The following is a 27,296-nucleotide window of genomic DNA, read 5'->3' as shown; positions in this document are numbered from 1 at the left end:
TGTTCCGGAGTGCTCAGATGTTTTTGAAATTCTAGCCAAGTTAATACCTGAACTGATTCGTATGCTTGCATTCCCCGGTTGACAGGAATTTGTGGGTTTTTCCCCCCCTTTAATGAAACTCTAAAATTCAGGATAGGCATTCTCTGTATCCATATGCATTGCTTTTATTGGTGAATTTTTCAATGGCATGCAGATTATTATTAAAGAGTGCACAGAAGAGCAACAAAGATTATTTAGGGGGCTGTAAGCTAAAAGATTATAAAGAACAGTTGCAGGAATTGGATATGTCTAGTCTAGTGAAAGGAGGACAAGGAGTGACATGATAGCAGTCTTCCAATATTTGAGGGGCTGCCACGAAGAAGGGGAGGTCAACCTTTTTTCCAAAGCACCTGAAGGCATGATAAGAAGCAATGGATGGAAAGTAATCAAGGAGAGAAGCAACCTAGAACTAAGGAGAACTTTTCTGACAGTGAAAACAGTCAACCAGTGGAACAGCTTCCCATCAGAAGTTGTGGGTGCTTCATCACTGGAGGTTTTTAAGAAGAGACAGGACAGCCATTTGTCTGAAATGGTGTAGGGTCTCCTGCTTGAGCAGGGGGCTGGACTAGAAGACCTCAAAGGTCCCTTCCAACTCTGTTATTTTCTTATATTTGAAGATCAAACTGCTGGCAAACATACATTGACAAGGCAAATTCAGAGTTTACATGTTGGACAAGAGCTGGTGAATAAATATTGACAAGTCCATTCTGAAAGTTCTTCTATGCTGGCCTCTCTCCAATTATGGTGCCTATGTGTAATGTGTAACTGAGCCTTGATTATTACCTAAGACAAGAAAAAACCATCCAGAGTTCACAGAAGCCCATTGCCTGACTCCAAGGAAGCAGGATTGTCAGGACAAACTGTTCAAACTAGAAGAGTCAGAAACCTTTTTGTAAGATTTTTTTTGCTTCCATTAGTAGGATATTGAAGAAAATGGGGCTTGTTTGTTTTTTATTTTGTAGACTTTTATACTCCTGATACTTTATGAAGTTTCTTTCAGAGAGATTATATACAGTATTAGAAATGCTTTCGAAATACACTCTTAAAGGATCGTAGCCTCTATACTAGACATTTGTGGAATATTTATTTTTAAAAGCACACTTCCATTTCTGAGAACATCTTCTGAGAAGTGTCACAAAATGGACAACCACACGCATTAAGTTTTCTTGGGGCCAAGCTCCTTCTTGCGCAATATAACCACGTAGATTTATTGACTCCAGCACAACAATTTGTCATTGCCCACTTCTGCCACTCTTTTGCTTCTTCCTAGTTTACCGCCATTTCATGGTGGTATTCCATCAAAATCTAGACCATGTCTAGCTTTCAGAATTTAGCTGGAGTTGCCTAGCTGGGGTCAGCAGCCTGGTCAACCAGGAACAGGTAGTCAAAATAAAGGAATTTTGAATGTGAGGTTCCCCAAGGAGCAAGTGGCATATTTCCTTCAAGAGCAGCAAGAATTGAGCTGGTCGTACCAACTGTGAGCTGCAGCCCCCCACAGATATGGGAGCTCCACAATAGAGAAAGCTGATCTATCGATAGATCTCTGCTTCTTCCACCAAATGAGGCTGCATCATCTCATTCCCTGAAGCCATGTTTTTTTTTTTTTTTTATCACAGTTTGGTTCTTGGCAGAAATCACACCGGGCTTTGCATTTGGATCTTGAGGAACGGTGTTCAGAAAATAAAGCTAGTTATGTCTCCACTTGTCAAACTGATGAGCTTAAGACCATTCTTATGGCACCATCTACTGGCAGAAGAGGGCTACACCCATGTAAAATCTCTACTCGCTACAGCTAGAGAAATTATGCTTCACTTCATAAATACTTCCATCCTTGTGTTTGTACACATACACACATACCGAATTAACAGAATAAAAGAGTTGGAAGGGACCCTATAGATCATCTAGTTCAACCTCTCACCCAAGCTGGAGATGCCATTTCGGACAGATGGCAGTCCAGTCTCTTGAAAGTTCCCAGTGATGAACTTCTGAAGGAAACTTCTGTTCCATTGGTTGATTGTTCTCACTATCAGAATTTTTTTCTTCTTATTTCCAGGTTGAATCTCTCCTTGTTCAGATTTCACCCATCATTCCTTGTCCGGCCTTTAAGTGCCTTGGAAAATAGCTTAAACCCCTTCCTCCTCCTCCTCTCTGTGGCAGCCCCTCAAATGTTGGAAGACTGCTAATCCTGTCTCCCCTGGTCCTTCTCTTCACTAGACTAGACATATCCAGTTCCTGCAACCATTCTTCATATGTTTTAGTCTCTAGTCCCCTAATCATCTTGGTTGCTCTTCTCTGCACTCTTTCCAGAGTCATACAAACAATACAATGTTGGTATTGGAAGGTGCTTATAGCACCTTTTATGATTAACAGGACTTAGTTGTAGTTCCTACTTGCTTTCGTGTATGGAAGAATTAGCCTAGACTAGCATTTCTCAATCTTAGCCACTTTTGAGTTGCATGGACTTCAACTCCCAGGATTCTCCAGGCAGTCCAAGTCCACACCTCTTAAAATGCTAAAGTTGAAAAACACCAGGCCAGAAAATGTCACAAGTCACACTTCATTAGAAAGCAGTGTGAACATTTACTTCTTTAGTAAAAGTTAATAAGGGTCACAGTTACTCCAAGAAAGCAAAATTAATACCTAAAATAGCAACTAGCAAGCTCTGATGCTGTAAAAGTTTCTAAGTCTTATATGTCACTTTAATCCCTCACAATGCATGCATACCCTTACCTCAGAAGGTCAATGGAAGGAGAAGGTATGTACTTACATTGCTGCCAAATTGCACACATATTCTCTCATATTACGGAACCTATAAAATCTACACTGAGACAAAAATAGAAAATGCTGACTTCACAGATCTTGTCCATTGAGGAAACAAAACAACCCCTTCACAAACACATGGCACAACATAGGAGAACAAACCCATCAGGACAAGATTCAGCAGCCCACATGCATTTGAAAAATAAAGGCCACTCTTTGGAAGACAGCAAAGTCCACATTTTGGGCAGAGAGGACCACTGTTTGAAAGAGGAGTCAAAGAGGCCATCTATGTCAAAACTGAACAGCCCTCTCACCACAGAGGGGGAGGGATAGGACATCATGTATCTCCAGTCTACAATACAGTCCTTTTAGCAGTTCCAAGAAGGCTCCACACCCATTTGCACTATTCAGATGATTCTGATACAGACAAACCTCCAAGTGGCCTCAATGCCTCTCTAAAAGGATGAAAAGGACCAGCTCTCTGCAAGGAATATAAATAATCTTAAACAAGAAGTTGCTTTTGCATTTCTTTACAGGACTAAGGAACTCCTCTTTAACCCAAGAAAGACATAAAACCATCTTCTCCTATCAAAGGTATTTAATATATTACACACTTAAACAAACATGTTATAAAAAAATACCATTTATTACTGATAAAGAACATGAGCTAACAAGTTCAAAAAACATTTCAAAGAACGGGGAAAATCATGTCAAGATAGCATATTTGTTGTTAGACTCTTCCGTATAAAGGGCCTCAACCAACGACCACAAGGGAGACCAGGAAAAAAAAAATTGTGGTGTTACTTGTTGTGACTGCACCTCATTTTGTGACCGGCTTTTGCCAGTTGTGAAGCCAGACCTCACGGGATTGTGATCTACAACCTTCCTTGCAGGCTCCCACATTGACGTTGTTGGAAGCCAACTGTGATCGTGAAAGTGCAAGACACGGCAACCGTTGTACATGAGGGAGTTGCCACTATCATATGTGGGGGTGGGGGTGGCGTTGGATAACGTGACGGCTGCAACTGGGGAGGATGGGTTGGACGTCACTTTATTCAGCACTGCTGCCACCATTTTGAACTGTACGAATGGCCGTTAAATCGAGGGTACCTGTTTCACGGCAGCGTTTTCAACCTTCAGTGAAATGACTATTACGGAGTTACAAATTCACATAAAAAGGATCATCACATTTCAAGGTCTGATAAAAGACAACAGATATCTGGCTTCAATTTTTAACTCTGCTCACATAGCGGAGACATGTGCAATTGGTTACAGACTACAGCGTGGGTATTTTCAGCATGCCTTCAGCAGAATTCAAGATGGCTGCTTACGTCAACAGTTCCAAGTTCCTCATAAAACTCCCAAACATTCAAGGATAGATAAAGAGTTATTTTCTATTTCCTATTGCCCTGACTACAATTCCATCATTGTAGGATTCTGGTGAAATCACACCCTACCTTTAGATTCCTGAGATAAAGACAGTGGTACCAAGCACGGAGATCACCAGCCCTAACCACCTGCTACATCTATGGTGTGAAACTGAATGTGGAGATCTAGGACAGTAATCTGAATTAATTTTTTTAAAAAAAGGGAAGATGGGAAATCTGTTGTGGAATTCACTGCTCACGGTATAAACCAACGAACCTGTCTGGGTTTAGAATTTCTGTTTTAATTGGGTGTGGCAAGTTAAGAGTGTAAATAATCAAATTAGTGATCCAGTTCATCTACTTACAGTCTCAAAGCTATGCCTAGCAGCCTGGCAGGTCTTTAATCTACTTTTAAATGAAGCAAAATGCAATCCAAATGCTGGTTCTGATAAAGAATTGTAAGAGGAGAAATATACCGTTGAGCATATCGGTCAAGCTATCGTGCTATATTTACAACAGTGGATATACGCAGTTTTCCCTGATGCTTGAATTCATAGTTGCATCTGAAATAAGTAACCTCAATTTTTTTCTTTGCAAGTTAATAAAAATATTCTATTTGTTCCGGTACCATATTCCTAAATCCAGATTCTAGGAGCAGCACATTCCTTGCAAGTGCTACATTCTAAGCAGCCTAAACATACATTGTTTTGTTCTTATTATGATCCAGGCACAGGCATAGTTTCAGACAAACTGTAGGAAATCCATGAATTCCATGTTTGCGGCTTGGAGGGTTCTTCAGTCTTCAAGCCACAGAAACATGAAGAGCTTCAACTGAAAGGCAACATATTCTTTCAAGAGTTTGTGTTTGAGGTTTAAAGGGGAAGATGCTACTAGGAAGCCATCTTCACTTAATGGCCTACACAATCCTACCTTGACTTGAAATGGGGAAAAATTCAAGTATCAATTTAACCAACAGCAGGATAACCTTTTGATACAATCCAGCTAGCTATGGTTCTCACATGTTCAGGCTTACTATGGATAGAAAATTTAATTAGGGTATTTAAAAAGTGATACAAGGCTATTGAAATGAAGAGTTTGAGGTGGTTCAAATGACAACTGGACTTCTTCATGTACTTCAGCGGCGTCCAAGGGGATTAACTGAGAAATCTCTAAGTCAATAGTTTTGAGGCATTCTTTTCTGCATCTCTGATTCTTCAGGGAAGACATCTTGACGGGGTTGAATGATCACAGCTGGCCACAGTCGGTAATGACTATCTTCTTTGAAGTCTTTCCACTCTTTGACCCAAAGCTTTCAATTTTCTTCACAACATCCATTCCTTCTTTGACCTGGCCAAACACAACATGCTTTCCATCCAGCCTGCAATACAAACAAAATAACAGACAAATAACAAAATATCAGAATTACAGAGCTTGAAGGGACTTTGGAGGTCTTCTAATCCAGCCCCCTGCTCAAGCAGAAGACCCTATACCATTTCAAATTGGTCGTCCAAACTTTTCTGAAAAAGTGATGAAGCCCCTACAACTTCTGGAGGCAACTTCTGTTCCACTGGTTGATTGTCCTCACTGTTAGAAAGTTCCTCCTTATTTCCAGGTTGCTTCTCTCCTTGATGAATTTCCACCCATTTTGCTTCTTCTCCTGCCTTCCGGTGCTTTAGAAAATAGGCTGATCCCCTTTTCCTTGTGGCAACCTCTTAGATATTGGAAGACTGCTATCATATGTACCCCTAGTTCTTTCTTTCACTAGCCTAAACATATCCAATTCCTGCAACCATTCTTCATATAGCTAATGTTGATGTTTAAAGCACTGTGAAGCTACTTCTGTGACAGCATGTTAAAATTTTTAAAATGGTCCACCTTTGTAACCTTTGTAAAACTCTTTGTAATTTTCCTGATTTTTTTTTTAAACAACTATTCACCGCATGATAAAAGCTGAACTAAGATGGGTTAAGAAAGTTTCACCACACTTGGCAGCATGCTAGAATTAGCAAGCCTCATCCAGAAAGCAGTGATATATAACATGGTTTGGAACAGCACAGCAAATGGAAGCCTGTTCAAAATAGGATGGTAGTTGTTGCTTGTAAATGAAATTTTAAAAAGTGTAATTCTAGCAAAGATGCATTATTGTTCATTTACAGCACCACAGATCCCTAGAGGCTGTCCTTAAGAAAGTTTTACATTCAATGTAAAGCAAGCAAATTCAGGTCCTTGTTTGGGATACAGGCTGGCAAATCCTCAGAAAAAAAATATTCTTCTCTCCTGTTATCTCCCAAGCAGCCTTATTCATTTTTAATCCAGCATTCAAACTCCAAAAGTTGCAGTTGGATAGATTCAGAAATCCCATTAGCCAGGCCTGTGATTTTAGGGCGTACTGCTTTTGAAGAATGGAAAGTTAGTTTAATCACCATAATTATCATTATCAACTGAATTATTCTTCGTGAATTGGACTTTTTGTACCATTTCCCCGAAAATATCACCTACCCTGAAAGTTTAGTCCTAGCTTGATTTTTACGTGTGAGCCCAATATAAGCTCTACCCCCAAAATAAGCCCTAATTAGGATCCCACCCACTCCAGAGTGGATGGGTAAAAATTAAGCTAGGATGGGGATGTGGTGGTGGTGGAGCTGCCCTTCTACTTACCTTTGGACAGTTGTAGCCAGGCCTCGCACACCCCGACACCTGCCTCGCCGGCTCATTTCTTCTGCAGCTGGCAAGGTTTTCGTGAAGGCCTCTGGAGCTGATAGCAAAGTTCTAGATCGATCCAGAGCTCTGTTATGGGATGCAGAGGCCTTCAGGAAAGCCTTGGCGGCCATAGAAGAAGAAGTTCCTGAAGGCCTTTGACAGTGAAAAGGAGGCCAGGGGTGTTGCACACAAATGAGGTTAGTCTTTGGGTGACATCCCCCAAAAATAAGACCTGGTGCCTTTTGGGTTCAAAATATAATAATAGTCATTTGTATATATCTATGTCCAAATAATATTTTTCCGTTAGGGACAAGAATGGACATGATCAGACTCAACACCAGACAGCAAAGGCTTTGAAGTTTTAAAATTGAGTACAGGTAGTCCTCGCCGTACGACCACAATGGAGTCCAACATTTACGTTGCTAAGTGAGACATTTGTTAAGTGAGGTGGTTTTTTTGGTGTAAACCATTGTAACTTCGAACGGTCGCTAAATGGACTGTTGTTAAGTTGAGGACTACCTGTAGTTAAGGGTGAGAAGGCAAGAGATCCCTCTCACGCTTTGCTTTGTTTTCACTTAGGGGTAACTTTTTTACCGACTTGCTCTGCCCCAGATGTGCCAGGCTAAAACTCCCGCCGTGGCTACTGTTTGCAGACAAGCTGAAAGATTGGGAGAAACAGCAGAAGTATTTTAAAAATTAAGATCGGTCCTGGAAAAGAGGGACAAACTCTGAACTTTGGTAGGAAGGCTAACTGAGAGGCAGGATCGTCGTAAAAAAAAAAATGTCTTTACAATGGAAAGTTGAAATGTTGACAGAGCTTAAAGTCTGGCCAGCAGAGCAATCCCTCTAGTTGAGCAACCAAAATCAAAGATAACTTGATGGACAGTAGACTTCTACTGAACACCAAGAATAATTTAAAAAAAGAAATAAAAAGGCTCAGATTTCACCACCACATCCCCGAACCTGTAACTTTTCTTTGCAGCAACCCCATAGATATCGGAAGAGTGCTATCCTGTCACCCCCCCGGTGTTGTGGCCTGACAGCGGCCAGCAGAGCTGGCAGCAGATTCAGACAGTAAGGAGGTTGGGGAGGAACATGGGCCAGTCCCAGAGTCTGGGGAAGGCTCTGTGTCAGAGGCAGAGATGGGGCCAGGGCTGTCTGAAAGTTATCAGCTGGCTTCGGAGTCAGAGATCAGTAGGGAAGAAGAACAGCTGGAGCCTGTTCCCAGTGTGCACATGCGCAGAGTCGCCAGAAGAAGGGAATAGCTGAGGAACAAGGGCCAACTTGGAAGTAAAGCCACAGGTGGACAGTGAATGGCCCCTCCCATAAGGAATAAAAGAGGAACAAAAGGGGAGCGGGTTTTGCAGGAGACTATCAGTTCATTCTGGCATGCTTGCCAAGTATTGCGGTGTCTGAAAGATATTGGCCTGGCCCCTCTCCAAGCCTGATAAAGGTTTGTAATTGGGAACTATCTTGAAAGACTGTTGGCCGGGACTTTGTTGGAGAGGAAATTCATTGTAAATCAAATAAAAGGGGTTTATTGGGACAAGGACTCAGCTTCGTGATGTTGGGGAAGCCTAGGTCAGAATACCCGGTCCTTCTTTTCATTAAATTAAACACACCCGATTCCTACAACCATTCTTTATATGTTTTAGTCTCCAGGCCTTTGATCATCTTAGTTGCTTCTTCTCTGCACTTTTTCCAAAGTCTCGACATCTTTTTTTTGTAATGTGGTGAGCAAAACAGGCTGTGGTGCGGTCTTATTAAGGTTTTATGTAGGGTCGAATTGAAAGAGATTTTGGGCATGAAAAAGTTTGGAATTACTTTTGGGATATTGGAAGACTGCTATCCTGTCACCCTTGGTCCTTCTTTTCATTAAACTAGACACACCCAATTCCTACAATTGTTCTTCCTATATTATAGCTTCTGGGCCTCTAATCATCTTAATTGCTCTTAACAGAATAACAGAGTAGGAAGGGACCTTGTCAGTCATCTAGTCAACCCCCCCGCCCAAGCAGGAGACCCTGCACCATTTCTGACCAATGGCCCTCGAGTCTCTTCTTCAAAGCCTCCGGTGATGAAGCCCCCACAACTTCTGAAGGCAACTTCTCTTCCACTGATTGATTGTTTCGCTGTCAGAAAATTTCTCCTTATTTCCAGGTTGAATCTCTCCTTGTTCAGTTTCCATCCATTATTCCTTGTCTGGCCTTTAGGTGCCTTGGAAAATAGCTTGACCCCTTCCTCCTCTCTGTGGCAGCCCCTCAAATATTGGAAGACTGCTATCCTGTCTCCCCTGGTCCTTCTCTTCACTAGACTAGCCAGGCCCAGTTCCTGCAACCATTCTTCATATGTTTTAGCCTAGATTAGATAGATATTGGGGGTGATCACCAAAACTGGATGCCGTATTCTAAGTGTCAATCAATCAAATTGAGTACATGAAGAAGAATACCCTGAGTCACGTTTTATGCATTCCTCAATACTTACCAATCTGTTCTGGCCGTGCAAATGAAGAACTGAGATCCGTTTGTGTTGGGGCCGGCATTGGCCATGGAGAGGATACCTGCAAGAAACAAGAGGGAGATTTAGCTTTGCTAAACAAAAGCCGAGAACAGCCGTTCGCAGAGAGAGGTTTTCGCACGAAGCCTCTTCTTTGGTGGTTTTTTTTTGGGGGGGCGGGGGGGAGTTTGTATTAAAGCTTAGGGAATGATATTCCCCAAGTCACAATGCAACCCGTTGTTGGAGCTAAAACTCACAAACATTTGCTGGAAGAATCAGATAGTAGCATTTGTCTGAGAAGCTTCACAAAAGGAAACAATTAATTTTCTCTTTTATGCCAGAATCCAGCACCCCTTCTTTTCTTTTCTTTTTTCTTTTCTTTCTCTCCCCTTTCTCTCTTTTTCCTTCTTTCTTTTTCTTTCTTTTTCTCTCTCTTTTTTCTTTCTCTCTTTCCTTTCTCTCTTTCTCTCTCTTTCTTTTTTCTTTCTTTCCTTTCTTTCTCTTTCTCTTTCCCTTCCTTCCTTCCTTCATCTTTCTCTCTTTCTCTCTCTCTCTTTCTTTCTTTCTCTCTCCCTTCTTTAAATATAAGAATAATCTACCCATTTGCCTTTAGAAATACGAAATATGAACTCCCAAATTTAGATTGGCAAAAACCACCCACAGGACTTGTCAACATGCCACCTTTGAAAAGTTATAAAGTCCATCTTCCATCAGTCAACATCCAAAACCTTTGGTAAAGATCAATTGCATGTAAGTTTTAGATATCAATCATCTGATTAATAGTCTGGAATCATATGATAAGAATCGTATCTCTAACGGGATAAAATGAACACCTGATGCGGTATTTCCTTGCTAATACATGAGAACAGATACCGGTGTTAGTCAAGTTTAGTGTTTTAAAAAGTGAACGAGGACTTTAGTCTATTCTTGAAAATCAATGGATAACCAGGGTTAATATTTATTATTATGTATAGGAACTATAAGATACTCAAGGCAGCAAGAATTGGAGCAGTAAATTGAATAAATAAATTGCAGTTTATAAATTGCAATAAATAAACTGATGACCTATAATCAAGACAAAGGAGACCCAGCTGTTGTTCTTTTGACTGACCCAACATGGAAACTTTAAGTACAATTTAAAATATAATAATAATCTGAAATGTCGTTTATTTTATCCCAAAGGTGCTTTTTCAATAGGCAACTGGGCTTTCAGGTTTTTCTTTGAAGAGATGTCACTTCTCATCCAAGAAGCTTCTTCAGCTCTGACTGGATGGTATGGAATGGAAGAATTTATACTCCTTGCAGACAGCTGGTCATTTGCACCATCCAGTCAGAGCCGAAGAAGCTACTTGGATGAGAAGCAAAACGTCTTCAAAGAAAAAAACAAAGAAAGTCCAGTTGCCTCCTGAAAAAAGTACCTTTTGAGAATCTCCTTAGACATTTAGTGGTTTATTTTAGTTATAACTTACAAGGTGGCATAGACAGAGAAAGATTTGTCCTCATTGATTCTTACAACAGGCCATCAGGTACGCTGAACTAAAAACAGAGACCAACTTTCCCCATGAGATCTAAATTTTAAATTCAGCCCCTACTTCCTACTCATCTTCATTCCAGTGCATGAATAATTACAGTTAAAAAAGAAAGGTTTTTTTTTCTTCTTTTGGGGAGAGAAGTTGCCAAAAAATGCACTTCTGCTTCATTAAACTAGCACAGTACCCTCCAGTTCTCAGCAATCAATGGATTGCAGAAAACTTTGAAAACTCAAAAGCAGATCTTGCGAGAAAACTTTAAAACGGATCTTAAGGGGATTTTGCCCAATCAAATTCTTCCAGTGATATTTCCCTCCACAAAACCTCACCTTAATCTTGGCTTCATTTCCCGCCCCTCTGTACCTTAATCTTGACAAGTATTGATTTCAAATCAAACAAGTTAAAAAATAGAAAGTTGCGTGTTGCTTTTGCATATAACCGCCAGTAGTAAACGTTGACGTTAAGTTTTCACTTATCTTAAAGTGATACCTGAATCTGTTTCAGAAGTTCACCATTATTAAAACAGACATTGGTGTAGAGGGCATGAAACACACCGTGAAGGTCTTCTTAAATGGATTTATTGCTAATCATGTTTATGCCCAAGGATCTTTTAATCTAAGAGTTAACACTTGATTGGAGTTAGAAAAAGATCAAGGGAATTCAAAGGGGGTTGGATTCATTTTGCTTGTGACTGCGTAGGGATTCTGGGCTGATCCCTCTTTTGACTCCCTCCCCAGGTTCTGCCACTCCTTCTTTTACATCTGGTCTCAGAAGTGACTCTCTAGGCAATGAAATCAATTCTGAGACTTCAGCTCTATAACAAACACATGCTGGCATCCAGAAGGATGGATGGGAAAACTTGCTTACCGGGTCCAACGTGTTTAAGAATGAAATTTTCATCCGGAAAGCGACTGCCATATATAGATTTTCCTCCTGTACCGTTGTGATTAGTAAAGTCACCAGCCTGGGAAGGGGAAAAAAAAAAAACATGTTTGTGTCAAACTACATACCCTGCCAACAAAAGTGTGTAAGGTTTTCCCAGTTGCCATGTATGGTTGTGAAAGTTGGACCGTAAGGAAGGCTGAGCGCCAAAGAATGGAGACCTTTGAACTCTGGGGTTGGAGGAGAAGACTCTTGCAAGTCCCTTGGCCTGCAAGGCCATCCATGTGGTCAGTCCAAGAGGAGATCAACCCTGACTGCTATTTAGGAGGCCAGATCCTGAAGATGAACCCCAAAGACTTTGTGGCCACCTCATGAGAAGGAAGGATTCCCTGGAGAAGAGCTGAATGCTGGGAACGATGGAGGGTCAAAGAAGAAGGGGACGGCAGAGAAGAAGGGGGATGGATGGAATCATTGAAGCAGCCAACGTGAGTTTAAATGGACTCTAGAAGATGGTAGAGGACAGGAAGGCCTGGAAGAACGTTGTCCATGGCGTCACAATGGGTCAGACATGACTTTGCAACCAACAACGACACAATTAAAGAATAGCAAACTGAAATTTCCAGCAATTGGATTACTTTGATGTTTATAACAAAATAGTAGCTAAAGGAGTAGATAAAGGAGTACAGCTACCATAGGTAACCCATTTAGTTAATACTGTTTATCCCACTTTTCTTTAAAATACATATCAGGTACTAACCCGATATTTTAAAATACCATACAGGTTGACTTACAACAGTTCATTTAGTAACCATTCAAAGTTACGACACGGGGAAGAAGTGATTTGTGGCTGTTTTTCACACTTATGACCATTGCAGCATCCCTGTGGACACGTGATCAAAATTCACACGCTTAGCAACTGATTTGTATTTTATGACGGTCACAGTGTCCTGAAGTCATGGGATCCCCTTTTGTGACCTTCAGACAATGGGGAAGGCAGATTCCCTTAAAAACAACTGTGCTGCTAACTTAACAACTGTGATGAAAAATCTCGTAAAATGGGGCAAAGCTCCTCTTAACAAATGTCTCGTTTAACAACAGAAATGTTGGGCTCAATTGTGCATGTCAAACTTAAAATCAGGAAGATGGAATTAGTTGCAAAGCGTGAGAAAAGCCAACACTTCATCCTTGGCCTGAATCTAAGCAGAGCTAGGAAATTCTTAGGAATAAGTAACCCCAGGAAACGGAATCAAAAGTACAATCAGCTCACTTTTGTGTGGTTGCTCGCCTGGATTCCGAGGAAGTTACACCTCAAACATGCATAACTCTTGTTTGAAGTCAGACAGACTCACAAAACCACTTGGCACTCTTTGGAGTATTTAAATGTTAGATACTTTAACCCTGAGCTGTTTTTCTGTTTAATCCTACCTAGCACTTTGAATTGCACCCAGAGTGAATTGGTATAACCAGGGTGACAGGAAGAAGAGAGGTTAATGGACTTCTATATTTCAGAAGCATCTTGTTATACTACAATTTTCCCAAAAAGAGAAAAAGGGAATATGTAACTAACTAACTAGGTAGCTACAAAGGGTCTTTCTTCTTTAGTGAGAGGCAAGCCACTACTGCCCACTTCAAACCAAAAAAGAAATAGACCTGATAAAAATTAGTTAAGCAAGTCCTGTTTTAATTCCCGCTCTCTACTTTTATTGAAAATGAAAACAGTTGGTCTCAGATGTCTAAGAATTCTGCCACCATCGCTGCAGATTAGAGGTAGCTACGAGCAGCTGAGAGATTAGAAATGAAGAATATGTAGAGTCACACCTACTCCAAACAGAACAAATAAAACCTTCATTCAGGATAGAGCTGGAAAGGACCTTGGAGGTCTTCTAGTCCAACCCCTTGCTCAAGCAGGAGACCCGATACCATTTCAAATTGATTGTCCAGTCTCTTCTTAAAAACCTCCAGTGATGAAGTACCTACAACTTCTGGAGGGAAGCTGTTCCATTGTTTTCACTGCCAGAAAATTCCTCCATAATTCCAGGTTGCTTCTCTCCTGGATTCATTTCCACCCATTGTTTCTTGTCCTGCCTTCAGGGGCTTTGGAAAATAGGTTGACCCCCCTCCTCTTTGAGGCAGCCCCTCAAATGTTGGAAGACTGCTCTCATGTCTCCCCTACTCTTTCTTGTCTCTAGACTGGCCAAACCCAAATCCTGCCACCGTTCTTCATATGTTTTTGTCTCCGGGCCTTTAATCAGTTGTTCTTCTCTACATTTTTTTTCCAAAGTCTCAACCTCTTTTTTGTAATGTGGTGACCAAAACGGAATGTGTGTGGTCTTACTAAGGTTTATGTAGGATCCAATTGAAAGAGATTTTATGCATGGGAAAAACAATTAGGAACATGAGGAAAATCAAACTGACAAAAGATCTTTTACTTGAGCTTCCTGAGAGTGTCCTGACAGTGACAACAATTAACCAGTGGAACATCTGGCCTCCAGAGGTTATGAATTCTCCAACACTGGAGGTTTTTAAGAAGAGGCTGGACAGCCATTTGTCTGAAGTGGTATAGGGTTTCTTGCCTGAGCAGGGGGCTGGACTAGAAGACCTCCAAGGGCTCTTCTCTTCTCTTCTCTTCTCTATTCTATTCTCTCTTCACTTCTCTTCTTCTCTCTTCTATCTATCTGCATTCTATCCTATCCTGCATTCTATCCTATTCACTGCATTCTATTCTATTCTATTCTATCTCTATCCTGCATTCTATTTTATCCTATCCTATCCTATCCTTATTCTACTCTGCTCCTAATCCATATTCTATTCTACTCTACTCTACTCTTTCCCATACATTTGATAATTTCCTTTTTTTAAAACCATACAATTTATTGACTTTTAGAAGGGCTGCTCAACTCAATGAGAATATTTGGAATGGTTCAAGGATATCATACTGAAGAGTGCCAGAAGGATGTTTAACTCATTAGACCAGGGATCAACAAACTTGACAGCTTTAAGACTTGTGGACTTCAACTCCCAGAATTCCTCCTCCAGTCATGTTAGCTCAGGAATGCTGGGAGTTGAAGTCCACAGGTCTCAACTTGCCAAGTTTGAAGACCCTTGCATTAGACCTTCCTTTCCCCAACTTGGGAACTTTCTCCAGATGGAGGTGTAAACAAGCTTCCATAATTCATAGCAGGCGATCCATTGGCTCAGAATTTATGGGAGTCGACAACAAATTTTAGGAAGTTGGAATTGCATAGGGATTGGCTTCAATGTTCCAGAAATCAACTTAACGCATTATGTGCAAAATCTGTCTCATTTTTAAAACTTAACATGCCTCTCTCAATTTAGCAAGGCTGACAGATCAAAGCCTTGCACATTTAATTGTTTTAATTAGCTCTGTCACACCCAGAGCTTAAATGTGAATTGTGGAATGATAGACACTATTATTATAGCTCCTTATTAATACACACTTAAATGCAACTTACTTTTAAGTGGCAATACTTCAGGTGACAGTGCTATTTAGAAAGCCTGACAACAGAATTCAAATATATCCAGAAAGTGGGATGTATCATACATTTCCACCGGACCACTGATTGTATTTCCAGGTGAGGTCATTTATGAATTATCTAAGCTCATGTTAAGTTATTTGGAGAATAGAATAGAAAACAGAATATAATAGAAAATAGAATAAAAGCATAGAGAATAGAATACAGTAGAATAGAAAATAGAATAGAGAATAGAATAGCACAGAAAATAGAAGAGAATAGAGAATAGAGTAGAATAGAAAATAGAATTGAATAGAATAGAGAATAGAATACAAATAGAGAATAGAATAGAGTAGAAGAAGAGAGAGTAGAATAGAATAGAAAATAGTATAGAATAGAAAATACAATAGAATAGAAAATACAATAGAATAGAAATAGAGAATAGAATAGAAAATAGAACAGAATAGAAAACAGAATAGAGTAGAATAGAAGAATAGAGAATAAAACAGAGAATAGAAGAATAGAAAATAGAATAGAGAATAGAATAGAGAATAGAATAGAATAACAGAATTGGAAGGCACCTTGGAGATCTTCTAGTCCAACCCCTTGCTCAGGCAGGAAAACCTATATCATTTCAAACAAATGGTTACCCAATCTCTTCTTAAAAACCTCCAGTGTTTTTAAGGTCTACAAAACTGATTTACATTTGTATACAAATAGTCCTTGATTTACAATTACTCATCTAGTGATTGTTCGGTACTGAAAAAAAAAGTGACTTATGGCCTCCCCAGTGGTCATGTGATCAAAATCCGGACGCTTAGAAACTGGCATGTACTTATGACAGTTGCAGCGTCCCGGGGGGCAAGGACTAATGGATGGAAACGGATCAAGGAGAGAGTTTCAACCTGGAAATAAGGAGGAATTTTCTGACAGTGAGAAGAATCAACCCATGGAACAGAAGTTGTCTTTGGAGGTAGTGGCAGCGCCATCACTTAAGACTTTCAAGAAGAAATTGGACTGCCATCGGTCAGAAATGGGGTAGAGTCTTCTGCTTAGGCAGGGGGGTTGGACTAGATGACTTCCAAGGTCCCTTCCAACCGTTCATCTGAACCATTATTTCGAGTCGTTAAGGTGCCTTTCGCCCTATTGCAATAAAGTCATTTGTCTTTTTCACAATTAACTTTGCAAAAATGGACATTTGTTTTTTTTTTTTATTACCTGGCACATGAACGAAGGGATCACTCGATGGAAGGTGGATCCTTTGTACCCAAAGCCCTTTTCTCCAGTGCATAAAACTCTGAAATTTTCTAAGGGGAAGAAGGAAAAAAAAAAAAAGAGAGAGAGCAACTCTTATTGCTACTAAGGAAAGAAATCCCAGTGGTGTGATAATGCAGGCAATAATACATAGCAAGGGCTGCAGAAGCCTCCAGGAACAAAATATAAGTAGTCCTTGTTTAGTGATTGCTTTCTTTAGTGACTGTTCCCGGTTACCACAGGGATTTAAAAAGTTCACTTGGTGACCAATTGTTTTACAAGCTTCTAGAGCCTCTACATGTGGGACGCAGTGGCTAAGGGGTCAAGACACTGAGCTTGTCGATCAGAAAGGTCAGCAGTTCAGCGGTTCGAATCCCTAGCACCACATAATGGAGTGAGTTCCCGTTACTTGTCCCAGCTTCTGCCACCCTAGCAGTTCAAAAGCAGGTAAAAAATGCAAGTAGGAAAATAGGGACCCCTTTGGTGGGAAGGGAACAGCGTTCCGTGCATCTTCGGTGTTTAGTCATGCCAGCCACATGACCATGGAGATGTCTTTGGACATCTGGATGGTAGGCAGGCTACAACCTGAAATCACCAGGTCAAATGTTGGGCAACATTTTAGTCTTCTCTGTAACAGCAAAGAAACCCCCTGCTTCCTCTTGTCACTTCCTGGTTTCTCTGCCTTCGCCCTTCTTCTGCTTTTTTTTTTAAAAAAAATCTTTTGGGACTTTGTAAATATTACCACAGGCTGTCTAGGGTTGACAGACGAGGTCACTTTGGGCTAAGATTAACCCTTTTACAACTCAGGTGGATGTACTGGCCCAACATGACCATCAAGAAGCAAAAGTCCTGGGTATAGCATCATCTATGAATGAATGAATGAATGAATCTATCTATCATCTTTCTACAGATCATCCATCAAACATATATCAATCTACTGTCAATTTACTATCCTCTATCTTCTATCATCTCTCTGTCTATCTTCTATCAATCAATCCTCTATCAACCATCTATCAATCATCCATCTATCAATCATTTATCAGTTTACTATCCTCTATCATCCATCATCTATCTCTATCTTCTATCAATCATCCATCTATCAATCATCTATCAATCTACTATTAATTTACTATCCTCTATCCATCATCTATCTTCTATCTATCAATCAATCATCTATCAACATCTATCAATCATCCATCTATCAATCATCTATTAATTTACTATCCTCTATCATCCATCATCTATCTATCTTCTATCAATCAATCATCTATCAATCATCCATCTATCAATCCATCAATTTACTATCCTCTATCATCCATCATCTATCAATTTATCTTTGTCTGTCTATCATCTATCTAGTCATCTATCTGTCCATCTATCATCCATCATCTATCCATTCATCCAGAATTTTTCAAGACAATCAAAGTATAAAAAAGGAAAGAAATAAAAGTGAAAAAACAAAACCCAGAATTATTATTATTTTTTGCCTCTCTTTGCTATCTTCTTCTTTCCCTTCCCCTTTAAAATATCTTTTTAATCCCCAGATCCATAAATTATCAATTCGGTCTTTTCTTCTTTCTGCAAAAAAATATATGTCCCTATCAGGCTTCCAGTTCTTCTTTGACAGTTGGGTACCGGATCAATAAACAATTACCTCTCTTATTTAATCACCTTTATGATTTTAACTAGAGAAGCGGAATCAGAACATCCAAAGCCAAGGAGAAAAACTGCATGAAGAATATGCTACAAGTAAGAGAGAAGAATTCTGTTTCTGCAGCTCGTGCCTGATGAAAGTATGAAATCGTTATTTAAAAGCATTTCAATTCCCCTTCTTTTTCTCACTGAGATGCTCCCTGAGCAAATCTTCAAATCATTAAAGAGTTTCTTACCTGCTGTTTTGGGTACCACATCAGCTTTTAGCTGTCAAGAGGAAGAAGAGCATAAAAACACACATTAGCTTCATGAAATATGCACCTGTATTTCAGGAATAAATTACCCAGAGTCGTAACAGTTTAATGGGAGATTGCAAAATAAATTCAGTCCCCAGCATACTCTGGATTTAAGAAGTCAATTCTAACTCTCCCCTGTTCCAAGTGAAACTGTTTTAAACAACCGGTTTCAAGAATATATGCTTTTAAAAGGAACTCCTGTGCCAGTTAAAAATGTAGAATCTGAAATATAAAACAGGCTAATTTTATTTTATCCGAAATATAAAACACAGCAATTCCATAATTATTTTGGCTGTACTTGCCACGGGGGACAGAAAAAAAGAAAAATTGGTCAAATCATTTTATATACCAATAATACGTACAGAATAATAGTCTATCTTAGCTATGATGGGTTTTTTTTTTTGTTTAGATTTGCACTAACACATCATTTCTTCCAGCTGCTCCATTTACACATTACATTTGTAGTTTTCAAGGAATCCTTGACTTACAACTATCCGTTTAGTGACCGTTCAAAGTTACAACGGCACTGGGGAAAAAAAGTGAGTTAGGATTGTTCCTCACCCTTACAACCGTTGTTAATGTCCCCTACGATAACTTGGTCCCCGGTATGTATCTATGACAGCGGCAAGATTTGCTTAACGATTGTCGGGAAAAGGTCATAAAATCAGGGCTGACTCCCTTAATAACTGTCTTGCTTTGCAATGGAGATTTGGACTCCGTTGGGGTCATAACTGGAGGACTACCTGCATACCTAAAGATTCATGATCATCCCAGTTTTCCTATCTAAAGATTCATGGTGCATTATCGCTAAAGCCCTAACATGATGTATTGTGTGCTGTCACACCTTCTATATATATATAAAAGCGAAATACCACTCACACACATCATCACAAAATCTCCAGAACCGTAAAGCCTACAAACTTGAAATTTGGCATGTATGTCCCTCCTGGCTTCTAGGTGCTCGCTAAGAAAGGATTTTTCGAAATGACCCTCAGAACATTTAGAGTATTTCCTATACTACTACTACTACTACTACTACTACTACTACTACTACTACTACTATTATTATTATTATTATTATTATTATTATTATTATTATTATTATTATTATTATTATTATTATTATTATTATTATTATTATTATTCACACACTCTGATGCTTAGGAGTTCTACTCCCCCTCCCCACCTGAAAAGAAATACCTTCCAAATGCAAAGTACAAGCAGAGGAGAGGAGTTTCAGTTTCAGACCACCCAGCAGCTTCAGTACACAACAATTGAGCTAAGCCACGCCCAGGCTCCTTGCTGTCTCCTTCTTGCTCACACAGCAAATACTCTTTCACTTTCCAAACAGCCTTCAACTATCTCACACACCGACAGGACACTAGCCAGGTGAATACCGATGGATGCTAGAAGGCAGAGGCAGAATTTTTCCCCCTTATTTTCCTCCCCCAAAACTAAGCCCGACCACATACTTTCGTAGTGAAGCACGGGTATCGAGCTAGTATTACATATTAACCTTTATTTATAGGAAAACAGTCAGAAGCAAGCATAAAAAATGCCTAAGTACACATCTTCCCCCCAAACCTTTCTAACACCCAATAATTTTGGGAATTGTGTCATCCAGAGAATAACATCAGGCTGAAGACAATGGCTACAAAGCGTTAATTTCCAAGCTTCAAAGGTGAAGAATTTGCAGGCATGGTAGCATTCTTATTCGTAAAAATAATGGTAAATTTGTCTTACTTAAAATAACCTCTCTAAAACAAACCTCTACAAGTATTGTAGACTTCTACAGGTAGCCCTTGACTTACAACAATAGAATAGAATTAGAATAGAAGAGAATTCTTTATTGGCCAAGTGTGATTGGACATACAAGCAATTTGTCTTTGGTCCATAAGCTCTCAGTGTACATAAGAAAAAATAAAATAAAATACATTCCTCAAGAATCATAAGATACAACACTTAGTGCTAGTCATAGGTTACTAATAAGCAATCAAATCATACTAGGAAACAAATAGAACAATATAAATCATAGAGAACAAGCAACACGGTTATAGTCATAAGTGGGAGGAGATAAATGACTGTTTGAAGTTACAATGGCACTGAAATAGTGACTTATGACCGCTTTTCACACTTATGACCACTGCAGCATCCCCATGGTCAAATGATTTACATTCGGATGCTTGACAATGGACTCATAGTTATAACGGTTGCAGTGTGTCATGTTATCCCACCTTCTGACAGCAACGTCAATGGGGGAGCCAGATTTGCTTAAAAACCATGGTACTGATTTAACAGCTGTAGTGATTCGCTTAACGAATGTGGCAAAATTCACTTAGCAAATTTAGCAACGTGCACTTTGAGCTCAAGTGCGGTCGTAAGACGAGGACGGCCTGCATTTTGTATAACCCAAGGACTGAAGTAAAGGGTTTGCAATGTGCCCACAAAAATAAAGGATATCCAAATGGAAATTTGAAGGAAGCAACAGAATTGACTTCCTTGCACACATAAGCCCTACTCTGCCCCAAATTAAGCCGTCAATACAGGACACAAGAAGGTTGTAGAGTAGGGATGGCCAACCTTGGCAACTTTTAAGGCATGTGGACTTCAATTCCCAGAATTCCCCAGCCAGCATTCCACCCAGAAATTCTGGGAGTTGAAGTCCACAAGTCTTAAAAAGTTGCTCAGGGTGGACACCTCTGGTTTAGAGCAGCATTTCTCAACCTTGGCCACCTAAAAAAGGCACTTTTGTTTTAAAATACACCTAATCATCTGGGATCACAACTCAACATTTAAAGGCTCTGCACATTTTTCTCCCGTTGTGGAGAAAATAGAAACTGCTTCTACATTTCTTGATCAAGAACCTTGTAAAAATTTCCTCCTTTCACACACAGCACTTAATCTCTTGCACAGTCTAACACCTTCGGGGGTGTTAAAAGTAAGTCACAAAGTAATGTCTCCTATTTCAACTAAAGCAGCAGAAACGCCCCAGATCAGACAAAGTAAATTATTGCTGACGGGCCAAAGAAATTTCACAGCTCCACATTTTACAGCTTTAATTTTTCCCTGTATGCCTAAAGCCGGAGTCAAATTCTTCCTTGCCTTACACAAGTCTCTTCTTCCCAATAATTTTGAGAATTTTCGTCTGCTTGTTATATGGGGCCTCAGTTATTATACTGCAATTGTTTGACTTCCGTTCTTCATTTTGTTTACAGAAAAGTTTCATTTTCTTGCTTTTGTGTGAACTTGTTGTAACCCGTCCAAAGTTATGGATGTGAGTTGGACAGTAATATAAATATTCTAAACCAGTTTGACACCCTTGGTCAGCTTACTATCATCTGACATTTTATAGATGGTTATTCACAACCATTTGAATGTGTCACTGGGTCAATTTACGACATTAGGCACAATGCACATGGCTCGTGGGTGTGATGTTGCATGTATTTACATGTGAATACATTACATCATAATGATTCAGGGAAGGAAGATCCCAGAAATTACCTCACACATGACGCCTGGCAAACATTCAGGCTTCATCTCATGCCACTGAATGTGAGGGGGGGAAAATTCCAAGAATATTTTAGAATATCTAAGAATAATCCTGACGTATCATGTGGGGATGTACATGCAGGTAAATGAGATATTTAAAACCCTCCCTCCCAGAAGAGAAGGCATTTGACTGTCTACAGGATGGAGGGGATCAGAAATGGAGGATTTTCATTTTATTTATTTTTTAAATCAGATTTGAAAAAATTTGAAAATTTCAAATGGAGTTTTCAATATTCCTTTAAATCAATTGAATAAGAAATGCATGTAGTTGAAAGAACTAATTTTGTTTTTCTGGCTATGGCCAACCCATCCAGCTTACAAGGCCTGCTAATCGATCTTGCTCTCTGAAAGCCCAAAGGGATACAAGTCAAGGCTACCACAGCAAGGACAAGTGACAAGTAACAAGGTCAACATCACGTCACTGGCTCACACGTTCTGCTTGTTTTGTACATTCATCCGTCATATGCACATACAAAAGGGGCAGAGCTAGCAATGCAACAACACAGTGTTGCTTTTATTCCTGCAAATTTGTTGTTGTTAGTTGCAAAGTCATGTCTGACCCATCGCGGCCCCATGGACAATGTTCCTCTCAGCCTTCCTATCTTCTACCATCCCCCGGAGTCCGTTCAAGTTCATACCTAACTGCTTCAGTGACTCCTTCCAGACACCTCATTCTCTGCCATCCCCTTCTTCTTTTTTTGCCCTCCATTGTTCCCAGCATTAGGCTCTTCTCCAGTGAGTCCTTCCTTCTCATGAGGTGGCCAAAGTCTTTGAGTTTCATCTGGCCTTCTAAAGAGCGGTCAGGGCTGATCTCCTCTAGGACTGACCGGTTGGATTGTCTTGCAGTCCAAGGGACTCACAGGAGTCTTCTCCAGCACCAGAGTTCAAAGGCCTCCATTCTTTGGTGCTCGGCCTTTCTCATGGTCCAACTTTCACAGACGTACATGGCAACTGGGAATCTAATAATGGGACAGATCTGACCAAAATGCTAGAATATGACTAGATAGAAGGCACAATCCGTTCCTGAGGATCTCAAACATCTTTGAAGTTTGTTACCTTGGAGAGTCCCAAAGATGCTTTTTTAAAAGGCAACTGGGCTGGGTTTTTCTTGAAGACATTTCGCTGCTCATCCAAGAAGCTTCTTCAGTTCTGATTAAACAGGGGAGATGGATTAAGACTGAATTCTTCACCATTCAAGTGAGAACTGAAGAAGGTTCTTGGATGAGAAGCAAAACGGCTTCAAGGAAAACCAAGGAAGTCCAGTTGCCTTTTTAAAAAAGCACTTTTGGCACAACCATGACCCCTCAAATATTGGAAGACTGTTATCATGTCTCCCCTGGTCCTTCTCTTCACTAGACTAGCCATGCCACAGAGAGGAGGAGGATGTCAAACTATTCTCCAAAGCACCCAAAGGCCAGACAAGGAACAATGGAAGGAAACTGATCAAGGAGAGATTCAACCTGGAGAAATTTTCTGACAGTGGGAACAATCAACCCATGGAACAGAAGCTGCCTTCAGAAGTTGTGGAAACTTCATCCCTTGAGACTTTCAAGAAGAGATTGGACTGCGGTCTGTCAGAAATGGTGTAGGGTCTCCTGCTTGGGCGGGGGTTGAACTAGATGACCTACAAGGTCCCTTCCAACTCTGATTATCTGTTATTTGTCTGGTCTGTTTTGCCCTCTGATGTACCAGCGTGAACTTTCCTCAGCATGGACATCTGTGAGGTGCCAGCCATTTGTTGAATGTCTGCCAACTGTAGAAACACAGAAGGCCTCCTAGGGGCTGGTATTATGGGATGGAGAGAGGAGAGCAGGGACCAAACAGCGTGACTGCCGCCAATTGGCAAAACACATACAGAAGAGAATAACTGGCAGAGGTTAAACTGTTCTGCCAACTACAGCTTTACTTAGGGAGAAGGGAAGGCCCAACCGGCTGCAAATTTTAAATTATGCATAGAGAAAAGAAAAACATGGATACAGTTCCATTCCTTAAATAATGGTGTTTTCTTTGTGCAAAGAAACTTTCCTGGAATTTCACAAACACGACACATAAGGCTTTTAGGTAGCATTATCTTTACTACCAGTGTTTCTCAACCTTGGCTGCTTGACGGTGGTTGGACTTCAACTCCCAGAATTCCTCAGTCAGGCCATGTTCAACTTTGGCTGCTTGCCGGTGGTTGGACTTCAACTCCCAGAATTCCTCAGTCATCCATGTTTAAGATCATCATCTTTTCTACCACCATCTTCTTCTGAGATTATTTTTTTTTAACTTCTCCGTCCGGTCTACACCTTCCTGATGTTGCCCCATTCAGAGGGTAACCAGGTACACTCCCCTCTCCTGGGTGAAATTAAAGCTTTCAACCTGCCTCCATGCCAGCACACTGACAAGGACAGGATCCTTGGTGCTTTCAGAGAGGTTTCATTCCATGCTAGCACTGATGGTGTTACCTAGTCGGGTCATGAAACGTCTGCAAGAAAACAAGCGAGCTCAGAGAGCACCAAGGACCCCCTCGTGTCAACTCTGAGCTACAAATATTTTCTCCTTGTTGGTAAGCACACCGAGAGCAGGGCATAGCAGTTTGTAGAGATTCTCAGTCCTCCAGGTCCTGGTTGTCCCAAAGATGCTTTTTTTTTCCAGGAGGCCATTGGACTTTCTTGTTTTTTACTTTGAAGATGTTTCACTTCTCCTCCAAGGAGCTTCTTCAGCTCTGCCTCCTGAAAAAGCGCCTCTGGGACAACCATGACCTGGAGGACTAAGAATCTCTACAGACTTTTAGCTAGACAATTTGGGATGGACACCCAGAACAACTAGACACAAGTTTTTTCCCCGAAAGCCATCATTCTGCCAAACAAATAATTCCCTCAACACTGTTCAACTATTTACAAAGTCTGTACTATTATTACTATTAACCTTCTCATCGCTCCTTATCGCCAATCCCCTCCCACTTGTGACTGTATGACTGTAACTTTGTCGCTTGCATCCTTACGATCTATCTTGACTGTTTCCTAGTATGATTTGATTGTTTATTGTATCCTATGAATATCATTTAAGTGTCGTACCTTATGATTCTTGACTCTTGACAAATGTAAATCATTTCTTTTATGTACACTGAGAGCATTTGCACCAAGACAAATTCCTTGTGTGGCCAATAAAGAATTCTATTCTATTCTATATTAGATAATATCGATCGTTATTAAAAAGTATACGATCTTCCATATAAACATCAATTATATAACCATCAAAATATTTACTAGTTTCTTATATTATAGAACATAATAAATATTATGTTTATTTATATTTATAAATATTTAGTAAATATATAAAGATATTAGATAATATCAATCATTATTTAAAATTATACAATCTTCCATATAAACATCAATTATATAACCATCAAAATATTTACTAATCAGTTTCTTTTTCCCACAGTCCTTATTTTCACATAAACTCACTCATCTAACCTCTGTATCTGTCAACTAGCCAAATTGTGAATTTCATTGTATGTATACTGTGTACATCATACAATGACAATAAAGAATTCAATTCAATTAAAAAAAAGCTATCCCACTGATTAATTGTCCTCACTGTTAAGAAATTTCTCCTTAATTCCAGGTTGCTTCTCTCTTTGATTAGTTTCCATCCATTGTTTCTTGTCCTGCCCTCGGTTGCTTTGGAAAATAAGTTGACCCCCTCCTCTTTTGTGGCAGCTCCTTGGATGTTGAAACACTGCTATCATGTCCCCCTTAGTTCTTCTTGTCTCTAGACTGGCCATACCCAAATTCTGCAACCGTTCTTCATATGTTTTGGTCTCCAGGCCTTTAATTATCTTAGTTGCTTTTCTCTACACTTTTTCCAAAGTCTCGACCTCTTTTTTGTAATGTAGTCACCAACATACTGCTCCCATGTCCCCCCCTGGTCGTTCTATTCTTCAGACTAGCCAACCCAACCCTGCAAAACTGTTCTTCCTATGGTTTTAGCCTCCAGGCCTTGAATTACTAGTTACTCTTCTCTGTACTTTTTCCAAAGCCTCAACCTATGTTTTTTGGGTAATGTGGAGACCAAACCTGGATGCGGTACTCCAGGTTGTGGGCCTTTCTTTCTTTTCTTTCTTTCTCTCTCCCTGTCTCTTTCTCTCTTTTCCTCTCTCTCTTTCTTTCTCCCTCTGTCTCTTTCCCTCCCTTTCTTTATCTTTCCCCCTTTCCCCCTCTTTCTCTTTCCCTGTCTCTCTCTTTCTCTCTCTCTTTCTTTCTCTCTTTTTTCTCTCTCTTTTTCCCTTTCTCTTTCTTTCTTTCTTTCTTTCTTTCTTTCTTTCTTTCTTTCTTTTTCTCCCCCCCCTTTATTTATTTATTTACAAATATATATATAAATAATAAATATATAGAGTATATAAGGCTTGAGCGAGAGCCCTATCCAGTGCTGATCCGGATTTCGCTGCCTCTCCGCTTAACGGGCGCCGGAGCGCAGCCCAAGGGCACCTTGGCCACTCCAAGCAGCCCGTCCCGCTTACCTCCAGCACGACGCGTCCCAGCGGCTGGTTGTCTGCGCCCACCTCCAGGAAGACCAGCGGGTTCGGCGAGGCTCTCGGGCTGCCGCTGCTGCTGCTGCTGTTGCAAGCGCGGCTTTCGGAGACGGCAGCCGGGCTCCCCAGCAGCAGCTCGCGGCCGGCGGCAGCCAGGCGGCCCCGCGGCGGAGGCTGCGCCAGGAGGAGCGGCAGGCGGCTGGCCGAGCGCAGCGCTAGCATCTCGGAAGAGGAGGAGCCCAGAAACGGCAGCTACAAAGAGGCCAAGCACGCGGACGGAGGGCGACTGGCGAGCCTGGCACGCCGGAGCCTTTATAAGCGCTTCCTGCCTGCCTCCGCAGCGCCCCGCCGGGGAAGGGAGGAAGGAGGCGAGGCCGGCTGGCTTTCGGTTTTGCAGCGAGGCTTTGAGAGGAAGAGGAAGGGGAGGGAGGAAAGGAGGAGGGAGGAAAGGAGGGAGGGAGGACAGGAAAGAAGAGAAGGGGAAGGGAAAGTGGGGAGGGAGGGAGGGAGGGGGCAGGAAGAGGAAGGAAGGAGAAGGAAGGGAAAAGGAAGGGGAAGGGAAGGAGGGAGGAAGGAAGGAAGAAGAGGGAGGGAAGGTGGGGAGGGAGGAAGGAAGGAAGGAGAATGAAGGGAAAAGGAAGAGAAAGGGAAGGAGGGAGGGAAGAAGAGAAGAGGAAGGGAAGGTGGGGAGGGAGGGAGGAAGGAAGGAAGGAAAAGGAAGGAAAAGGAAGAGAAAGGGAAGGAAGGAGGGAGGGAGGAAGGAAGGAGAGGAAGGAAGA

At 40.8% G+C, this 27,296-nt stretch overlaps 1 protein-coding gene across 2 annotated transcripts in view; it reads right to left on the bottom strand.

Moving 5' to 3' along the window:
- PPIF (peptidylprolyl isomerase F) overlaps nucleotides 1–26,923 on the bottom strand; it is a 99,074-nt gene extending 72,151 nt beyond the window's left edge. Inside the window, exons 1-6 of one of the 2 annotated variants that reach the window (XM_026678377.2) lie at nucleotides 26,506–26,923; nucleotides 18,390–18,420; nucleotides 16,465–16,553; nucleotides 11,759–11,855; nucleotides 9,351–9,426; nucleotides 3,380–5,544 (exon numbers count right to left, since the gene is read on the bottom strand). In XM_026678377.2, the coding sequence (XP_026534162.2) occupies nucleotides 5,412–5,544; nucleotides 9,351–9,426; nucleotides 11,759–11,855; nucleotides 16,465–16,553; nucleotides 18,390–18,420; nucleotides 26,506–26,739 (660 nt within the window). In that variant the 5' untranslated portion in view covers nucleotides 26,740–26,923 and the 3' untranslated portion in view covers nucleotides 3,380–5,411. Of the gene's footprint in view, nucleotides 1–3,379; nucleotides 5,545–9,350; nucleotides 9,427–11,758; nucleotides 11,856–16,464; nucleotides 16,554–18,389; nucleotides 18,421–26,505 lie in introns of those variants that run through there. The other variant, XM_087963951.1, reaches the window with a different exon arrangement.
- Nucleotides 26,924–27,296: the final 373 nt, after the last annotated feature.

This window comes from Notechis scutatus, chromosome 4 (assembly GCF_049901735.1).
Source record: "Notechis scutatus isolate UNSWTSFEM ecotype Mainland chromosome 4, rNotScu1.2, whole genome shotgun sequence".
In the NCBI taxonomy this organism is placed as follows: domain Eukaryota; kingdom Metazoa; phylum Chordata; class Lepidosauria; order Squamata; family Elapidae; genus Notechis; species Notechis scutatus.
This window is presented reverse-complemented; position numbering and strand designations above follow the sequence as displayed.